The sequence below is a fragment of the Ochotona princeps genome, chromosome 25, assembly GCF_030435755.1.
Source record: "Ochotona princeps isolate mOchPri1 chromosome 25, mOchPri1.hap1, whole genome shotgun sequence".
In the NCBI taxonomy this organism is placed as follows: Eukaryota; Metazoa; Chordata; class Mammalia; order Lagomorpha; family Ochotonidae; genus Ochotona; species Ochotona princeps.
Window position 1 is genome coordinate 17,478,273 of NC_080856.1, and position 15,385 is coordinate 17,493,657.

The 15,385-nt window shown below is 47.0% G+C and overlaps 1 protein-coding gene across 1 annotated transcript in view; it reads right to left on the minus strand.

Annotated features, from left to right (window-relative positions):
• Positions 1-15,385, minus strand: part of CDHR3 (cadherin related family member 3) — a 49,544-nt gene that overhangs the window by 14,114 nt on the left and 20,045 nt on the right. Inside the window, exons 7-12 of the mRNA XM_058681265.1 lie at positions 14,563-14,711; positions 12,984-13,173; positions 7,218-7,389; positions 5,626-5,728; positions 3,594-3,692; positions 1,556-1,782 (exon numbers count right to left, since the gene is read on the minus strand). Of these exons, the coding sequence (XP_058537248.1) occupies positions 1,556-1,782; positions 3,594-3,692; positions 5,626-5,728; positions 7,218-7,389; positions 12,984-13,173; positions 14,563-14,711 (940 nt within the window). The remainder of the gene's footprint in view (positions 1-1,555; positions 1,783-3,593; positions 3,693-5,625; positions 5,729-7,217; positions 7,390-12,983; positions 13,174-14,562; positions 14,712-15,385) is intronic.

The following is a 15,385-nucleotide window of genomic DNA, read 5'->3' on the forward strand; positions in this document are numbered from 1 at the left end:
TCCCATCTGCAATCCGGGTTATTCTCATGGCACTAAACTGGGAGCGAACCTGCCACAAGCGGGGGCCAGAGAGTTCCCTTTCATCACGGCCTTTTATGCCTGGTGAATTGGAATAGAGACTGGGAAGGCTTCCAAGCCAGAATCAGAATGTCAGCCCTGAAAGGGACGTATGTGATCATTTAGTTCATCACCCTTTTTAAAAGCTCAGGCGTTTTCAGTCATTTTTCATCCTACCCTTTGAAATCTGGGGGATTTCCGCTATTTCTGAGTCTGGGAATAAATTGAAATTTTCACTTGAGTTTGCTCCCAAAATTAAGTCCATTCATTTTTCTCAAAAATAAAATAAAATAAATAAAGTCCCATCATGACAAACACTGCAATTATCCCCCTTGCCTCAGCTAGCAATGTGGAGACTCACATCATTACAGCATCGTCCCTTGAACTCAGAGCAAGTCCTCAGAGGAGCTGGACTATCCACGCAGTGTGTTATCAGAGCGACTCTCCATTGAAGAGGTGGCGAGAGGAACCCCAGAGATAAGCATATCCAAACCCCCTTGGAAAACTGGGGTCAAGGTTGGGAAATTGAACTTGGTCTTCTGACTCCAAAGTGGTCACTGTCTGGACCACACAGGGCTGCTTGCTATTTGTCAAGAGTCCATATTGCCGTCATGTTTTTGTACTTAAGTAGAAGAGTCCAAAAACAAAAAAGTTGCATCACTGTGGCTGCCGTGTTCATCTCAGATAATCCTAACCACTTAATGGATGGCTATGGGATAGGGCTGGCATTGTGATACAGCAGATTAGGCCACCACCAGTGACACTAGCATTCCAAACCATACTGCTGGTTCGATGTGCCTGGAAAAGCAGTGGAAAATGGACTAAGTACTTGGGTTCCTGCCACCCATGTGGGAGGTCTGGATGGAGTTCCTGGCTCCTGGCTTTGGCTGGTCGAGTCCTGGCTGTTGTAGCCATCTGGAGGAATGAAGTAGCAAATGGGACCTCTTTCTCTATCTCTTTCTCTCCCTCTCAGTTCCTTTACCTTTCAAGTAAGTAAAACTAAATGGACCAAGAGCATTGGCACCACTCCAGAACAAGACAGAAGTACAGGGGAAATCCTTGTCCTACTAAGTTAGAATCTGCCTTTTCCAAAGTCTCCACCACCAAGGTTTGGAAGCATGAGAACAATGTAACATTTCCCCACCTGGCATATGTGTGCTGGGGGCATGGGGTTAGAAACATGCCGAAGCTGCACAGGAGGCATAGAACTATAGAACCACAGTCGACATCTGGGCCTCTGTCTCCCACAGCCAGCCCCTGGCGAAAGCAAAGAGAGATGCAAAGGGCCACAGGAGGCACCGCCAATCACAAAATAGCTTTGTGGACTTCCCAGCTACCCATTCTGGTGCTTCTCACAGTCATCTGCTCATTTCCCACTCCACCTGCAGGAAGGATCCTGGGAAGCATTCCCATGGCCTTAGGCACACCTCAAGGGCACCAGAATCAACAAGAATCAATCAGCTGGGCTGGTGTGAATCAATAGGGCAGCAACACTCACCGTGACCAGGCTCCTGTCCTCACTGCTGGCGGCCTGGATCCTGAGGACATACACGGAGGTCGTTTCATGGTCTGCTTTCATCACTAGCTGCAGTTCTCCAGTCTTGGGATTAATCCAAAACACATTCGGATATTGGACGCTGGCCCCTCCGGTGGAGATGGAGTATTCGATGCTGCTCTGGGGGAAGTCTGCATCAGTCGCGTACACCTGTCCAACCCGGGTCCCAGCTGTCGATACAAAGGCCTGGAGGTGAGTCCTGCTTGCAGGAGCACAAGGCAGAGTGGAGCATGATCTAGGAGCAGAGGTTCCCCACCACCAGGCAGAAGGATTTTTGAAGACCTCCTTGTTGTCTCAACTATGTGTGCCTTATGCCTTCAGTCCTATTAAATCACATAATGCCAACAAGCACCATCTAGGTAGTGGGCCCTAGTGTTCATACAGCACCAGGAACGCAGAAGACAATTCATGATTTTATATAGACTCCAAGACACCCATTCTCCTGCGATCATGAACACCAGGCAAAGAGTGTCCACCTTGACACAGAGACTTTTTTCACAGCTGAGTAGTCTAAAACCATCTCTTGTAAGGTTTACACTTCTATTAATTGAGCATGAATTGCTCTTGTGAACCTCATGAAGGGTGGGAAATAAATTTTCTGGGAATTTAGCAACTGACGATTACGGAGTACAGATGACTGTAGATACTATTGCACTTCGTGTGTTGGTGGGGCTGCTGCAGCTCTGCTTGGCTTGCTGATAGAAGCTGTCTCATCCATTGTTCTCACCTACTCCTATTCACTTCTATGGCCCTGGCACCAAGTGTGTGACTCACCTATAGTGAGACCATGAATTCCTACTGAATGTATTAGTCGCAGAAGAAGGTATCAAGACAGGAAAGAACTTTCTTTGTACTTTTTTTTAAAAAAGATTTTTTACTTTAAAAAAAGATTTAACTGAAAGGCAGATACTGGTGCAGATGGGAAGGTAAGAGAGAGAAGAGATGATGGGAGGAGAGAGAGAGAGAGATCTTCCAACCTCTGGTGCATTTGGTAAATGGTGACATTGGCTGGAACTGGGCCAGGCCTAAATCAGGATCTGTACCTCCATCTTGGTCTCCCACATGGGTGACAGGAGCTCAAGCATTCAGGCATCTTCTGATGCTTTCCCTGGCATAGCAGCAGGGAGCTGGACCTGAAGCCGAGGAGCAGGGAATTGAGCTGGTACTCATGTGCAATGCCAGTGTCACTGGAAGTAGCTTAACCCACTGCACAACCACACCAGCCCCTAGACCTTCTTTTTGTGTTTAATTTTAAAACTCCATGGCAGGAAGTGGAGACCATCTTCAAAAACAGACAATAAAATAGAGAAAAGGTCATTTTACAGGGTAGAATTTAATTTAGAACTAATAAGGTTTTTTTTTTTCCTCTGGAAGTTGCATTCATGATCTTCAAGTGAAAAGTTGCCTTATGCATGAGTTCTATAAACCAGCTTGTCCAAGCGAGCTGCTACCAGGAGCACCTCCAAAATGGTGGCAAGGGATGGCAGAAAGCAACATGGAAAGAGAAGATATTGCTGTGGAGAGGGTGCGGCCTGCAGACACCATGGCGAGACTCAGAGCACTAAGAGAATGAGACCATGTCTTCCTTCGGTTTTCCAGTGAAGAAAATATTTAGAAAAGGGAAGCCTTTTCTCTATTTTTAAATTCTAATTTTCCAAGTGAGCAGGATGAAAAACCCCAGTGGAGACCAAGAGGAAACAGCCTGGTACCAAAAGGGAAGATTAGCAGAGTCAGGCAAACAGACAGGCGGCAATCAGGGGATTCAGAGAAATGCAGTTGAATCATCAGTTTTCAAAATCCACGTTTCCACAAGCAGGGCTCCTTGGCATCAAGGACAACTTGAACACAAGTAGACAGCACTGTGGGCACACGTGTCAGCTGTGAACTGTAGTCCCAAAGCTCAGGTGCCCTACACAATGGCCGTACATCCGCTGAGGTCCCCAACCCACAAAGTGTGTGTGCTGTCCTGTCTGCCACATACCTGGTCTCATTTCCGACACATTAAATATGTAGAATGGCCTATCAAAGACCAGAGGAAACTCATTTTCTGGCCTTGTGAGGACGTAAATGTAGATGTCATCTAAAAACAGGACAAGAAAACATTTTAAATTGTGATCCTTATTCATTGTCTTAACTCTTTAAGAAAATATTTATTTAAGATTTATTGTGATTTGAAAGGTGGATTTACACAGAGAAGGAGAGACAGAGAGAGATCTTCCAGCTGTTGGTTCACCCCTAAAAGGGCCACAATGGCTACAGCTGAGCCAATCCAAAACCATAAGCCAGGAGCTTCCTCAGAGATCCAATGATATGGGCCATCCTCCACTTTTTTTCAGGCCATAAGCAAGGATCTAGATCAGAAACAAAGCAGTTGGGATGCAAACCAGTGCCCAAGTGGGATACCTAGAGCTGCAAGCAAAGGATTAATCTGATATGCCAGCTTGTATATCAGAATGAAAAGCCGAGACAGAAAGAGGGAAATAGAGACATTTTCCATTCACTACCACCCTCGCCCCAAATAGCTGCAATGGCCAGTGGTCCAAGTCTGAAAAGAGGAACCCAAAACTCCATCTGGGTCTCCTCCATAAGTGGCAAAGGCCCACACACTTGGGCCGTTTTCTGCGGCTTTCCCAGTATATTAAGAGAAAGCTGGACTGGAAGCAGATCTGGGACTTGAACTGGCACTCAAATATGGGATACTGGTATGGCAAGCAGGGGTTTAATTCTCTGGGCTGCAATGCTGACCCTTCCCCTTGAAGTTTTACACAGCTTCTGTGTATTGGCTTCATTCCTGCCCTCCATTGTGTGGCCCTTTAGATCAACACATGCACGGGTCACTACAGCAAAAGCCAGGGGCTGGTTAAGTCAGGCAAGGGCAGAAGTAGACTAACTGGATGGAGTCAATGGTGAGTGGAAAAGGGAAGGTGGTCAGGGCACATGCAAAAATACCAAGGTCGAAAACTGCGTAAGTCACTGGGGAAAGCTGCAAGTTCTTTGTTCTAGTTGGAAAGTAGGAGGTGTTGACTTGGAAGGGAGTGACTAAGCTGCAGCCAGAGCATCAAATTCTTATATGCCAAGCCAAAGGACTTGAACTTGACAGGCACAGGATTCACTCAAGGGCTTTCACCAAGGAAGTAATACGAAAACATTTGACTTCCCCGATTTAAAAAAAAATCACTGACAAAAACAAGGACAGTGTCTTTATGGGGAGGGATACAATCAAACACAGAGAGATATTTTAAAAATTTTTCATTGTTACTAAGCCAAGAAAATGGAGGGTCTCTGGGGTGGGAGTTTGGTGTAGTGGTTGGGATGTTGCTTAAGATGTTGACACTCTGTATCCTAGTGCTTGGGTTCAACTTCCAGCTCCACTCCTGAAATAAGCTTCCTGTTAACGAAGACCCTGGGAGGCATCAGGGTCAAGCTCTCAGATTCTTGCCATTCATGTGGGGTACCTGGATTGGGTTTCTGGCTCTTGGTTTTAGCCTGGCCTACCCATCAGTCTGTTGTGGGCATTTGCGGGAGGGGCAGAATGAATCAGCTGATGGGAGATCTCTCTGTATCCTTTTCCCCTTGCCTTTTAAATAAAAATAAATTAATTGAAAAGAGTATTTTTTTTTCAACAAAGGTCCCTATTTTAGAGGGAAAATATGTAGCACAATACCTAGTGCTGCCTAGCACAGCTTGGTCCTTGCCACTTAGGAAAGATGCCTTGTGAAAGAAATCATAAATGTTGCTTGTGGGGCAGGCAGTTCGCCTAGTAGTTAGGATGCCTACATCCCTTGTCAGAGTGGCTGCTGCACCAAGCTCTGGCTTGCTGCAAATGCAGACCCTGGGAGACAGGGGTGAAGCCCCAAGGAATGGAGTCCCCGCCACCCACACCTGGCCCCGCCCTGTCATTGTGGGCATCTGGGGAGAAACCAGCAGGTGATACCCTCTCTTGTGCTCTTTCTCTAGCTCTCAAACTATAAAAATCAATGTTTCAAAAAAGAGAGAAAGAAGATGATACTTGCTTTTGTAGTAAGGAGGGACCACATCCTGCACCTGGATAATCATCCTGTACTCATTGCCAGCTGCCAGATTCCTCGGATCTTCACAGTCTAGATCACCAATCAACTGGATTAAAACAAGGATCTTTGATTATACCGAACAAACAATGCTATTTATTGAGCTGGCAGACATTTTCGTATGCTACTTGTGGTTATGTAAATTGGCACAATTCTCTGGAAAGCGGTTTACCCATGTATATGCGGAGCTTTAAAAAGCCCGGATCGTACCTTTGCACACTGCCAGAAAATTTAACTCAAATGAATCCACCAGGGGAGGGAATCTATGAACTAAGGAATTCATTTAGGCACCTGTGCCCAACAGTAAAGGCTCATGGCTCCAGATTAGTTGAAGAAAAGCATGGCAATGAATCCCATATGCACTATTTAAAATAATTAGGCAGAGCCACCACTGTGGTGCAGTGGATTAAGCTGCCACTTGCAATGTTAAGATCTCATATCGGAGCACCAGTTTGAGTCCAGGCTGCTCTGCCTCCAATCTAGTTTCCTGTTAATACACGTGGCAAATTAGCAGAAGATGGCCCACGTACTTGTGCCCCTGCCAGCAATTGAGAGATTAAGATGGATTTTCTGGCTCCTGGCTTTGGTCTGGCCCAGACCTGGTTATCTTTTGTGATCATTTGGAAGAGTGAACCAGTAGATAGAAGATCTCTCTTTTTCTTTCTTTCAAACGTATCTTTAAAATGATACTTAAGATTATATGTGTAAAATACACATAAAATATATTCATAGAAAAAAAGCAAGAAGAAAAATTTATCAAAACATCCACAGTGGTATTCACTGATGCTTGATGTTCTCTGTACTTTCTGAATTCTCTACAATGAACATGTATACATTTCCTGGACAGAAAAACTTGGTCATTATTTTGTGGGTAACACTCTGAGTAAAAATCACCAAGATTTTCATGGATATTGAAGAAGACTTGGGATGCAAGGTGGAGAAGGAAGTGCAATGAGGAGAAGGATGAGTGGGCTGCAGGCCATTATCCCCTAGACCCCACCCCAGTCCTCGGCCCTTCCATGTTTTATCCTTCCTTCCCACTTCCTGCAACAGCCCTGTGAGTCAAGGTCTCATTCAGCTTGTTGAAGCCCATGTCTTCTGCCCTTGCTTCTTACAGGTCTGGGTTGGCCCCCTGCCCTTCGTGGAGCTGCTGTGGAGGGTGCTACCACCCACCCTTTTCTCTCATTTTCCTGGGAGTGTCTCATGGTTTTGTGGTGCAGAATTTTTCCAGACACCATCCTGGCTCCCTGGCTCTGCCTCCTCTCCCTCATACCTCGATGGGGCCAGGAATGAGGACCCCTATCAACAAAGGAGCTTGAGTAATCTTGAGGACATCCATGGGTCTGGAAGGGCTCTGTCAGCAGTTGCACAAACTGGGTCAAATAAGGAGCCAGTGGGGAGCCAGGATCACGATTAAGCTTGTCAGTTACAGCTACTCTGGGAGGAGGTTACCTTGGCCATTGGTCTCTGTGGACCAGAGAGCCTGCTGGACCAGCTTCCCTGATGCCCTAGGAATGATGCAATGACTGTGAACTGACCACAATTTTTCCAGAGCCAGCTGGCTCCTGTGAAAATCTGCTGCTGCTCCCTGCTCCAGATGGTGTGCTGAAGTTGAACTTGTTGTTCGGCGCATCACTGTCCTCATCGAAGCAGAATGGGTTCAGGTCCAGGAGCAGCGTGCCGTTGGCTGCTCTTTCAGGCACCAGCACGCTGACAGAGAAACATGATGATTCAGTATTTTCCCAGGAAAGTACAGACTGAGGCTCTTGGCTAGACACTACCACTTTAATTCCAAATCCATGGTTATTGCAATCACCTCTTCACTAGTCCCCCTGCTTCTGCCCTTGGCTCTTTGCAGACTATTTTTAAAACCATAACCAGAGGGATCCTGTTTCAATGCCTTTAAGTCATTCCCCTCAATATCCCACCTTGGATCTGCAGGACACCTTGTACTGTGTACCATCCTCATCACCTTAATTATTGTATTTTTATTTTATTTTAAAGGGTTATGTATTTATTTGAAAGGCAGAGACACACAGAGAGAAGGAGGAGAGCTATCCTTCATTCACTGGTTCACTCCCCACATGGATGTAACTACCCAGGGTGGCCAGGTCAACTCCAGGAGCCTAGAATTTCACACAGGTCTCGCACATGGGTGGCAGGAGCCCAAGCACTTGGCACAGCTTTTGCTGCCTTTCCAAACACATTAGCTGGAAGCTGGATTGGAAGTGGAGCAGCTAGGATTCAAATCCAGATATGGTATCCCAGGAGGCTTTAACCCTCTATGACACCACACCAGCTACTTCCATATTGGTTTTTTAATCAATAGCATTTATTATGACCTAATTACTACATATTTTCTTATTTATCCCATTTACCATCTATGCCTCCTGTCCCCCAGAACATAAGCTCCATGAGGGCAATGATCCTCACCTACTTTGTCCTTGGCACCCTCAATAAATACTTACTGAGTGAATGACCATATACAAGACCAACATAGTTGTAAAGAACAGAAAAGAAATAAAAATCTTCCCCCCATCCTCTGGTTAGGGGAAAATCCCTGTACGCCTCTAACCGCAGACTTACAACACTGGGAATTTCTCCATGTGTATTCTAGTGATTTTGATGTCACAGCAGGGCCTCCCAGCACTTCTAAAGAAGTTTATTAAGAATCAAACTTGGGAGTCCTTCTCAGTTGACTCCAACACAACAACACAAATGAGTAAAGCCACTCCCTGTCCACCTCCAACCCTCACCCAACTCTGACCCTCTGCTCAAGGCCAGCCTGGTGTGGAAGACCCCCGAGGCAGACTGATTGACACCTGTGGATTTGAACTCACTGGAGCCTTACTATGTCTTCTGCAATAGGGGCCTATATCATGTCAGCTAGCTTTTGCTTATGCAACACACCAGCCACAGACATAAGGATTTCAACAACAGGCTCTAGTTATTCCTCATCATATTGCAGACTGTCTAGTGTGGTTGAGCTTGGTTGGTTTCTGGGGTCCCTGGCAGCTCATTAGTGGCTGGGCAGTACAGGATGGCCCAGCTCACACTTTCTTGGGTTTTTGTTTCTCGTCTGGCAGAAGCACAGTCCAGGCTGTTTATATGAAAATCCCTAGGGTTGCAAAAGTAACAACAGAGGGCAAGACTTAATGCACAAACACTTTTCATTTCTGGCCTCTGAATGTTGTAGCCACGACAGCAAGTCAAGTAGTCAAGCCCAGATCCAAGAACTAAAAACGGGGCTCTTGATGGGGAAGAACAAGAAAAGCACATTGCAATGGGGCATGCATGCAGGCAGGGAGGAATCTGTGGCTGGTTTGTTCTTGTTTGTTTCATTGGTTTTTTTTCTATGTGTTTTTTATTTCTTAGCTACCTACCTTAATCATATCTTGTCTCAGCAGAATTTTTTAAAGGTATTTTTATTTCTTTTATTATTATTATCACTTTATAATACAGTTCCTAGGCCCTGGTAAAAATCAAGATTTTATTTTACTTATTTTATTGTTTTTTTAAAGATTTTATTTATTTATTTTTGTTGGATAATCAGATATACAGAGAGGAGGAGAGACAGAGAGAAAGATCTTCTGTCCATTGATTCACTCCCCAAGTGGCCACAATGGCTGGAGCTGAGCTGTTCCGAAGCCAAGAGCAAGGAGCTTCTTCCGGGTCTCCCACACAGGTGCAGGGTCCCAAGGCTTTGAGCTATATTCTACTACTTTCCCAGGCCACAAGCAGGGAGCTGGATGGGAAACAGGGCTGCCGGGATTAGAACCGGTGACCATATGGGATCCCGATGCATGCAAGGCAAGGACTTTAGCTGCTAGGCTAATGTGCTGGGCCCTCAGCAGAATTTGTAAAAGGATTGATTTTATTTACTCAAAGGGAAATGTGATGGGGAGAGGCTGGATATAAAGAGACATCTTCCATCTGCTGGTTTACAGCCCAAATTATACCTCTCACTGAGCACCAACCACTTGGAAAAAAAAAAGCAATACTCGCCACTTCCACCATCCCCAGCAGGCCATGAATGTGTGGCCCCAGGTTACAGGGAAAAAGTGGTTCAGAACAATGTCAAGGTGCACCCATGAAAGGTGATGCCTGCAGATGGGAGGGGGTATCCATTGTTGGCACGAGACAGTCCTGTCAACCTGAAGCTCCTTCCACGAACATCTTTCCTGGCCTTGTTTGCAACTCTGCAGAAGGCAGGAGCTGGAGACATCCAATGTCCCTTCCCAGAACCCCCAAACCTGACACCTGCAGACCCAGGGCTCCTCAGGCCTACCAGGCATGTTCGTTCTTCTTTCCCTGACAGTTGGCATTGCTCTCCGCACATCCACGCAATTCTCCTCATTCATCAATCCCCACCACTGCCTGACATCCCACCCATTCCTCCCATGTCGAGGCTGGACTGCACATTCAGAAAGGGCCCAGGCAACAGAGCTGGGGACGGGGCAGGGAGGAGAGTGGGAACCTGTGTCTGGGAGAGCCTCAGGTCCTGGGGAGCCTTGCAAGAGACCCATGCATGGCAGGGGAGCCAACAGGGGGCGTCCACCTCTTCTAGGCTCCTCCGGGTCCTGGTGTTGCACAGACATATGCGCCTGTAACCATCCAGAAAAAATTAGTACGCAGGCAAGTGTCAGAGGCCGTGGCCATGCTATTTCCACGGCTTGCTTTGACATGCCCATGCATCATCCTGGCTTGCAGTGGCTGGAATTGGGTCAGGCTCCACCCCCACTTGCCCATGGCCAAAAAGCCCTGGTATGTAAGGGTTATGGTGATGAAGGCTTCCACTTCTGCGGAAGGGACTGCAGACAAAGGTCTCCTTGCCCTGGGCAGAACCAGGATGGCTGGGCATTGGTCTCCCTGGGCAGCTCTGAGAAAGGACTTTGTTAAGAATTCTCTCTTCAGTAGTTGCTCTCTTGGGTTTGGCCTTTAGGGCTAATTTGAAGAGACCATCCAGAGCAGGGACTGGCCAAGACTTTCAAAATGTGATTTCACCATTAATAGAGTTTAGGAGCTGTCCTCCCACGTGACAGGCACTCTGGACTCATACTGGAAAAATGCAATAACAGGCCTTGAGTCAGCTGGCCGGACTGAGCAGCTAAGCCTCCTAAATCTCATATTGGAGTACCTGGGCTTGAGTCCTGGTTCTGCTTCCTGTTCTAGCTTCCTGGGAGCCAGCAGATAATGCTGCAGATCAGCCATCCACAAAGCAGATTCAGATGGAGCTCTGGGTCCCGGTTTTGGTCTGACCTAATCCCAGATGTTGCAGGCAGAAAGCCAGCATACAGGAGCTCTCTAGCTCTGTCTCTCTGCTTTTCAGCAAAAGAAGAGACAAAGAGAGAGAATAAAATGACTTCTAAAATACCATAACACATAACAGAAATGCACTAAAGGGGCAGGTGGATAAAAGCTCCAGACAGCCAGATCCTCTGTAGGCGCTGCCACCCAGAGTTCTTACTCCCAAAGTAAGCCTTCATGTAGAGGCACAAGGACAAACAGGAGAACCAAGCAGGGCTATATTAGACGAGAGTAATTTCCCAAGATATAGAAACACCCCGTCTCACACAAGATGCTAGCTTAAATCTTGATTTCCAAAAAAAGGAGTATGAATCTGTGGATCATCCCTGCTCCAGGCCCAAGGCCTCTTCCCAGAGGCTGGGCCAAGTCCTCACATGCAATGGTGTCACACTCCTAACTACTCATGGCAACCATCTGCATGTTGAGTTCGGGACAGGAACCTACTACTTGGTCAAGGCTGTGACTGGCTTTAGCAGGGTTCCAGCAGGAAGCCAGATGGCAACTTGGGAGAATCCTGGAATGCTTTGCAGGGTTATTAGGAAGGCGCACATGGGGTACAGGAAAAGCAAAGTGATGCTTGCCTACCTCAGGAGCTTCTCCAATTCAGGAGAACCCATGGGCGAAGCCTTCCCTGAACCCCCAGACACAGAGTTGTGTGCAGAGGACTGCCTTCCAGGAATCGAGACCTTTAGGAAGTGGTCAGCTGAATACATACCTGGCCCTCATTCTCTCCTTCCTTCCAGGGCTTTGCATTGCCAGCAAGAAGCTGGAAGGCAAAGGCACCCTTGGGACTGACACACACTTAGACTCATGGGCACAGAGCAGGAAGGAGGCTAAGTCTGAGGGGCAGAATCCAGAACCAAGAACAGATTTGGTGTCTACTCTGCTGGGCAGGCCACTGGCAGGGGCTAGGGATGGGGGCTAGAGGAGAACAGGGAGACAAGCACAGCAAAGGGCTCTCCCAAGCCATCTGGGTGTAGTGGCCAACTCCTCCACATGGCCACACTGTGTACTGAGTCTATGTCCAAAGCCACCTGGAGCAACCTTTTAAAAGCTGAAGACAGACTCAGGAAACTGTCTTCTTGGGGACATCTGGAAGAAGCTCACTATATTCTTGAGCTAGCCCCAAGGAGCACGGCAGTCACTGGGCAAGGCTCCCCTACTTCCAGGAGCCGCCTCCCGGTGCTCCCAGAATCCAGAGTCCATGAAACCACAGACCTAACCCAAGCAGTGATTAATCTTGGAGCCTTTTGACCAAATAGTTAGTAGAATGGCAATACTGTTTTCAAAAAGGTACATATTAATCAGAGCTACAAGGGACTTCATATTCTTTTTGGGGGAGGGACTTTATTCTTAAATAACATTGAATAGACTGTGAAACAAACAAGTAAGCAAAAGTCCAAATATACAAAATAAAACAGACCCCACTTAGGCCTGTGTTTCTCTCCCTCTGGATGCCTTTTGTTTATGAGCAATTAGGTTGTACAAAATGAATTGCAGGCTTTTTTAGGTTTTATGCAAGTCTTGGTTTGGTTTATTCCTATTACTGCCAGTTTATGTTGTGGGGAGCTCCTAGTTACTAACCCTAAGCCTCAAGCATCTATTATAGCCACTAACTAACAGCGCCGTCGGCCACAGGGGACAATCTGTAGAGTAAAGGGACAGTCCAGGGAGGGTCTAACAAGTCTCTGTGGCACTATCCCTGAGCAGAGATGAATGTGTTAGAGAAGGGAACAAAATAAAAAATAATTCCAAACAGGGTTTGCAAGTGGAGAGGGGAAAGAATGAAGAGGAAGGCACACAAGCAAGATGGAAGGAGAAAGGAGCACAACTTGACAAACCTAGACACAAAACTGACAGTTCAAGCCCATGTAAGGCAGTAAGTCGTATCCCCCCAATATCAACAATTCTTCAGAGAAGCCCAAGGGTAGGTGGCAGGCCAGCCAAACTGTGAAAGGTACAGCCCCCACCCCCCGCCCATTCTCCAGTGCGGATACCTGAAGGTGAACTTGGTGCATGCTGCAGGGCTGTCATTGATGTCTTCCACAATGAAGGTGACCTGCATGTGGTTCTCCTGCCCCCCCATGGGGCGGTCCCTCACCAGAACCTCCAGAGAAATTGCAGCATTTTGTCTTAATTCACCCGTGTCTCGGTCTATCCTCTGGGCCACTTGGATTGTACCAGTCACTAAAAGGCAAAGGTTGGAATGTCACCCTTGTAAAACAAGTGGAACCCTGCCTCGTGGCACAGTGAGTGAAGCTGCCACTTACAAAACCAGATTCCCTGATCAAAGCACTGCTTTGAGGCCTGACTGCTCCACTTCTGATCCAACTAACGTACCTGCGAAGGTGGCAGATGTTGGCCCAAGAACTTGGATCCATGCCACCCACATAAAGACTTGATGGAGTTCCTGGCTCATGGGTAGTATTTGGATTTCTTGGGTTAAATGAAGTGCCTTGTTAACATTAATATCGTCTATTTCTTCTTTTTTTTAAATGTGTGACTGTGTGAGAATTTGAAATTACGTATTTGGCTCTAGTCTGTCTCGATGCTGGTTTAGAGTCTCTCTTAGGAAACTTTAGGGCACCCTGACGGTAGGTAACCCAGCCATCCTCACATGGCTGCCCTTGTCAAACGTGATGGCATTCAGGACACGTTGTCTCAAAGTATGTCACCTTGGTGTGTGGGAAACCTGTGGGAGCAGGAAGGTCCCTTGACCCTATCCTGTCCCTTTCCCCTGAAGTAGCTCTGGATTTCTTCTGGACTGGCTGAAAGACTGTTGTTTGGAAGGGTCCCTATTCCCCATCATAAAGGCGCTTCCTTATCCAGGAAGACACAGAGGAGCCAGATGTGAACAGACGAGCCTTGCTCAGCTCATTTCTCCCAGTTTATGGCCATTAGCTCATACCCTTCACATCCTCCAATCGTACGCCAATCCACTTCTTCAACAACTCGAAATAAAAATGCGGGTGGACATTTTGTGCGATAGGTAAGATGCTGCTTGGGATGCCCACATCCTGGATCAGAGTGTCTGAGCTGGAGCCTCATCATCCTCCCAACGACAGCTTCATGCTAATGCACATGCGGAAAGGCAGCAAGGGGTGGCTCCAGTGTTTGGGTATATGGGAGACCCAGACTGAATTCCTGGCTCCCATGACTGCTGCATGGATCTGGGGAGTGAGCAGCAGATAGGAGATTCTCTCTCTCTCTCTCTTGCTCACTCTGAATGTTGTCAAAATAAATAAATCTACATGTTTCCCTTGTTTCTTTGGGTCATTCACTTCTGAAGGGGAAATGTCACTTGAACCTTACACTGACTGCATCTGCATGCTTTTCTCTTGTTAATCTGTCTCTTGCTGTAAGGAATCTGAGCCATGAACCCAAAACGATGATAAAGGAAATCTCTACAAAGGTGAAAGGTGACATAGCTGTTGATACAGGGTTCTGTTCAATCCCCTCACCCTCCCTGCCACCTGCTTCTACTACACCTGTGATCCTGGTGACCAAGGATGGTGGCCCTTGACAGCCAGAAATGCATACCCCAGACCTGTGTGTGTGTGTGTGTGTGTGACTTACACTGGTTTATCATAAAATAGCTGTTGCTCGTGGTGATGCTGTAGAGGAGGTGACTGGGGAAAATGTTGTCATCAGGATCCTCCGCAGTGATATTAGCCACGATGGTTCCTACAGTCAGCTCCTCTGGGATCTTGTACACCCGTGTCAGGCTGGGATAGAAATACAGCAGACACAGCTCATTTTCAGGAGCACGGGAGAGTGGAGTCTGGGCGGTTGGGTATTTTGGTGAGTGCTAAATATAGCGCTGAGCTGTTTAAGTTGCATCAACAGGCTCCAGGGGAACACAGCAGCTGAACAGAAGGGTAACCGACTTTTGTGTTTGCCAAGATCACATCCCTGTGGATGCAAAGAAAGCATCAAGCTGTGACTGGACCAATGGACAGGGCCATGGTCTCAGACTCTGTGTGCACCTGCTGATGCCATTTCACATCGGTCTGTGAGTTCGCAGCTTTTCAGACAGGCATAGTTGATTACCTGGCTGTCTTGTCTCTTCCCTCGGACATTTATGTGAAAATCCTCTGAATTCTTCTCACAATGCCTTTGGATACAAGGCTCAGGACTGCAGGCTGTCTTGTTTGTTCTTGGCTCCCAATACAGAAGACACCAGAAAAATCGCACCACTGCTTACCTATATTTATTTTTGTTGTTGTTGTTTTCCTTTTCAAGGATACCGAATTCATGCACGGAAGTCGTGCACCTCCCCTAGTTGATTCACTGGGAGATCAGTTTTCTGAACTAAGTGGTAGGCACACTCTCCCCACCCCTGGCAGGAGACAAGGTCAGACAGAGTGCTCCAAGGACAACAGTTACAGTTTTGGCTTAC